Source organism: Melopsittacus undulatus, chromosome 8 (assembly GCF_012275295.1).
Source record: "Melopsittacus undulatus isolate bMelUnd1 chromosome 8, bMelUnd1.mat.Z, whole genome shotgun sequence".
Lineage (NCBI taxonomy): Eukaryota > Metazoa > Chordata > Aves > Psittaciformes > Psittaculidae > Melopsittacus > Melopsittacus undulatus.
The window spans coordinates 52644541-52649694 of record NC_047534.1 but is presented as its reverse complement, the minus strand read 5'-3'; the positions used below and the strand labels follow the sequence as shown (position 1 = coordinate 52649694).

At 56.5% G+C, this 5154-nt stretch overlaps 1 protein-coding gene across 1 annotated transcript; it reads left to right on the top strand.

The window, feature by feature from the left end:
* The first annotated feature begins 3164 nt into the window (after positions 1-3164).
* On the top strand, positions 3165-4459 carry ARL4C (ARF like GTPase 4C). Its single transcript, XM_005140006.4, has one exon. It carries the CDS (start codon positions 3292-3294, stop codon positions 3868-3870), a length of 579 nt encoding a protein of 192 aa, XP_005140063.3. The 5' UTR covers positions 3165-3291; the 3' UTR covers positions 3871-4459.
* Positions 4460-5154: the final 695 nt, after the last annotated feature.

The following is a 5154-nucleotide window of genomic DNA, read 5'->3' as shown; positions in this document are numbered from 1 at the left end:
ATGGAATTATATAACAGAATCCCAGCCTGGTTTGTGTTGGAAGGGACCTTAAAGCTCATCCCTTGCCCAAAGCCCCTCTCCAGGTTTCTTATAGCCCCTTTAGGTATTGAAAGGCTGCAGTAAGGTCTCTGCACATCCATCCTCTCTCCATCCTGGAGCCCCTGGAGATGTCTCTGAGCCACAAAACCTCCTTGCTCCTTGTCCCAAGAGCCTTCATGCTCAATGGGCAGGAGGGGGCAGCTCCAAGGGACATGGACACCCGAAGAGCATGGGGATGAGGCAGAGCACAGAAAAGCACACAAGTGAAGCAGCCTGCAAGAGACAGCAGAGGTGTGAATGGAGCTCTGAGAGGGATAATCCTGGTGTGAAACATTCAGCATCTGTATCTGTTATTCCCCTGAGCCCCTTGGCTCTCCCTCTTTAACCCTCTCACTGGGGATACCCAAGCTGTATCACCCTGCTCCTTGCAGCCCACAGGATAAAAAGAGTCCCATTAAACCCACGAAGCTTTTTCCCCCTCAGAGTTAACATCCAAAAGGCTCCTATGGGACTCACAGGCTATTCAGCACTTAATGATCCTGCATTACCCAGCTTCATTATGCAGTGAGTGGGCTGGAAGATCCTTGGGAAGAGAGTGGATGAAGGCAGGAAGGAGAGTGGCACCAGAAAAGGATGCTGACTACCAGAGGTGTTCCCACATCCAGGCACTAGTCACAGGATCCCCAGCGATCCCCAGGAACGGGGGCAGCCCTAATTACAGCCCTGCCTGGTAGCTTTGTTTGGGCTGGTGTCTCTGCTATCGAAGCAGAAACAAAAGGGAGCAGACTAAACCAAGTGATGCTAGTACGAAGGAAGGGGCAGGGGAGGGGGGAAAGGATCCTCCATGCTCCAGGATCTGGGATGCTCTCTACAAACCCATTTCCCCTGCTCTGAGTCAACAGATTTGCCAGCAAAAGCTGCTGCTCCAAGGCTTGGTTCGGCCTGGGTGATAGGGGGGTAACTGGCTGCAGAGTAGAAGCCACTATTAGAGATAATCCATGAGAGGGCCCTGGAAGCATGGGAAGCATCCCTCTGGTGTCTGGGATGTGTGCGGGCTGCGGCGCTTTGTGTTCCATCCCCCCAAAATAACCCAAAGATACTTGGAAGCATGGGATGAGCTGGGGGAAGGGAGATGGGATAGGAAGGGGGGGTGGGAAGAAGTAATTGCCATGTCTGAAAACAGTTACTATGGCAGCGACGGTCTTCTTGCTGCTGGAGCGAAGTGTTGGGGACCGGCGAGTGGTCCTTTGTCAGGGACGTGCACATTTAGATGCTAATGCCCGCTTTAACCTTGGCTGCTTGACCTTGGAGAGGTGGAAAGCGGGTGAGAAACCCGAGGAGAAGGTGGGTTCTTATGGAAAAGCGGGTTTCCTCTCCCTGAATTTGCCACTGGATGGACTTGGCAGACTCCGCTGCGATTAACGCTGTTATTGCTGTGCTTAATATTCAGCGGAGGTCTTAACAGCTTATTTAGGGAGAGCTGGCATTAGTGCAGCATAAATCACCACCGCAATGCTCCTGGTTTATCTCCATCCCCTTGGGAGCATCTAATATAAGGCTGTTTTTCAGAGCATCCCTCCGGTTTGATCAGCCTCTCTATCCAACCTCACCTTTATTCCTAACTCACAGCCAGTGCTGGGGTGAAAAAAGGAGGGGTGCACAGGAGGGAAGTCATTCCTTTGGGCTTTGGCTGTTTGAGGGGAAAGAAATGTTGGTGTCCTGCTTAGAAAAGGAAGCCTTTGGACTCGAGGCTCAAAGCAGTGGGGGTGAAGGAAGAGGGAAGGAGAGGGTTAGAAGTGATGCAGGGGAGAGGAGGAATTCCTCAGCCTGGCTTGCGTTTGCCTTGGGATTATCCTTCACAGCAGCGATAAGGAAAGCTTTTGCTGGAGCAGTGCAGGCAGGAGAGGTGGGATCTGCTGGTGACGCTGCTCACAGATGTGACCCTGTTCTTCTATTTCTGGCATTCCTTTAATGCTCTGGCTCCTGGAGCGAGGTGATGCCTCCGAGCTTCCTGCACATGCTCTTGGAAGCTCACTACCTTTGCCTGATCCAGAGCAAACCCTGAACAGTGTGAAAGGTCCCTGCACCTTTCCCACTCTCACCGCATGGTGATTCCCATCTAAACTCCCATCTGAGCCCATCACAGCGAGCTGCAGGCGTTTGCAGTGATGGGATGCGTTAGCAGGTACTCTTATCGCCCTGCAGAGCTGCAGCACGAATCCGCGGGATGGAATAGGGAGATGAGAAATAATCCCACTCCAGCCTGACAATCCTCACTGCACGTTGCATAGTGAAAGCATCATAAGTAAAAAGCAGTATCTGTCTTCTGCAGAGCACTTCTTTCTCTGCGGCTTTCTAGTTAAGCTGTCAGATAGAGTTGGTATTTATTCTACATATGCTGTAACAGAGGGATGTGTAGTATCGTAGGAACAACCCTGCTGCTATCTCAGGAGCAATGCTAGGGATAAATGCAGCAGCAAAGAGTGGGGCACGCCAGAGCATGCAGCAGGGGTGGCTTCCCTGTCCCCATGTTGGCCAGGAAGGAGCAGCTGGCTCTCTGAGCTGTGCCGGAGCCTGTGAGCTGTGCCTAAACCACTTTGAACCTCCCTGGCTTCCTTAGTCTGGGATTACACATGGAACAGCAGAAGGTGTCTCACGTGCAGTGAATAACGCCTTGGCTTGGTGCTATTTTTAGGGTAAAAGCTGTTCCCTGTGAGGGTGCTGAGGCACAGGGTGCCCAGAGAAGCTGTGGCTGCCCCATCCCTGGCAGTGTTCAAGGCCAGGTTGGACACAGGGGCTTGGAGCAGCTGCTCCAGTGGAAGGTGTCCCTGCCCATGGAACTGAATGAGCCTTAAGGTCCCTTCCAACTCAAACCAGGCTGGGATTTCCATGCCCGGTGAGGATGGAAACCGACCTTTAACCGCAGGAGGGTGAAACCCCCCTCACCTCACGCCGGGGCTGACCCCGGGCGGTGCGGGCAGGAGCAGCGGCGGTGGGGGCAGGAGCGGTGCGGGCAGGAGTAGGGGCGGTGCGGGCAGGAGCAGGGCGGGGGCAGGCAGCGGCGGAAGGCGGCGGCGCGGTCCCTCCTCCCGGGCGGTGCCGTCAGTCCCCTGCCGCTGCCGCCGCGTGGAGCTGCGCTGCCCGCTCCCTGCCCGCTCCCTGCCCGTCCCTGCTCACCCCGAGCCGTGCCCCTGCGGGCCGGCGGCGCGGGGATGGGCGCGGGGCTGTGAGGGCGCGGCGTGAGCCGGGGCCATGGGGAACATCTCGTCCAACATCTCCGCCTTCCAGTCCCTGCACATCGTGATGCTGGGCCTGGACTCGGCGGGGAAGACCACGGTGCTCTACCGGTTAAAGTTCAACGAGTTCGTCAACACCGTGCCCACCATCGGCTTCAACACGGAGAAGATCCGGCTGAGCAACGGGACGGCCAAAGGCATCAGCTGCCACTTTTGGGATGTGGGGGGTCAGGAGAAGCTGCGCCCGCTCTGGAAGTCCTACAGCCGCTGCACCGATGGCATCATCTACGTGGTGGACTCAGTGGACGTGGATCGGCTGGAGGAGGCCAAAACGGAGCTGCACAAGGTGACCAAGTTCGCCGAGAACCAGGGCACCCCGCTGCTGGTCATCGCCAACAAGCAGGACCTGCCCAAGTCCCTGCCGGTGGCCGAGATCGAGAAGCAGCTGGCGCTCCATGAGCTCACCCCTTCCACCACCTACCACATCCAGCCCGCCTGCGCCATCATCGGCGAGGGGCTCACGGAGGGCATGGACAAGCTCTACGAGATGATCCTGAAGCGGAGGAAGTCCCTCAAGCAGAAGAAGAAGCGGTAGAAGCCCCGCAGACGCGGGGAGGGATTGGGGGAGCAGACAAAGGAACCGAGGGGGCGAGAGAACCAAAGCGATTCTTTTGGGTTTAATAGTTCTTATTTTTGGTTTTCCTATTTTTTTGTTTTCCTGCTTATTTTTCTTCCCTCCTTTCCCAATGCACAGACAATAGTGGTGATAACAAAGCCGCTCCTGCCAGCCAAGCCCAGATCCCGGCTGCGGGCGATGAGCCGGGATCTCTCCCCTTTCCCACCGCCCCTTTCCGAGAACCACCGTGCTCCCAGGAGCCGGATCCGGACGGAAACATGCTTTTGGGGCCAGACCCCCTCCATCCTTCGGGATCACCGAGCTTTTGTGTGCCGGGGTGGGTGTGTGTGTATGTGAACAGGGCAGGACCCTGTTGAAGTGCATTTGAGAGGAGCCCAGCGTGCTTCTGGATCTTTAACGTGTACATTTGGGGGTGTGTGTGTGTAAAAGCAGCGCCAGGGCTCGGCAAGGTCAGCGGTGAGGGGGCTTCAAGCTGCGCCCCGATGCTGCTGCATCCTACTGCATCCCTCCATTTGTCGGTGGGAAGGGGTGTTGGAAGCCGAAGGGGGGGCTGGACCAGCACAAAATGTCGGGGGGGGGGGGGGGGGGGGATGATGCGTGAGGAGACACACACCCACCCACAGGCTGGTGTTTTAGGGTGCAGAGCAAGGTGAGGCAGTCTTCAGGCTGCAGTGCCAGGGGTGCTTGGCTGACCGGGGCTGAGCTTTAAGCTGTTTGCTTGGGAAAAGCGGACAAGAAAGGCAAGGATTTGGGATGATGCTGCTGGAAGCATCGTGAGGGTCTCCCAGGAGTGCCCCATCTCAAAGACTCAGCGTGTCACCTTCTGAAGCAAAGCCCCGAGCGGGTCCTCATTGTGCTCAGCTCCACGGTGCTCATTTGCTTCCAGCTGGGGTGATCAAAACTAGGGGTTAGGGCATCAAGCCAAGCCAAAAGCAAGCTCTGTGGTGCTGGTCTTGCTGTGAGAGAGGTCAGGGCACAGCTTGCTAAGGGCAGGGTTTGGGGGGGAGTCATGGCAGGGTGGGATGGACAGCTCGGGTGGCCAGAGCTGGCAAAATCTCTGCTGGAAAGGGACTCGGCAGTGCCGGGAATATGGCAGAGTGTGAGGAGATATGGGAATGGGGGTGGGTAACATGGCAGGGGGGTGGGGGGGTTAGTTTTATATATCTATAAAGATTTAAACCCGATTCACAGCAGAAAGCCCCTTGCTGCCTCTGCCTGCTGGGTGCCTGGGGCAGGGATAGG

Coding starts and splice junctions, on each gene's coding strand:
- ARL4C (XM_005140006.4), top strand. CDS start 3,292: ATGGGGAACATCTCGTCCAACATCTCCGCCTTCCAGTCCCTGCACATC.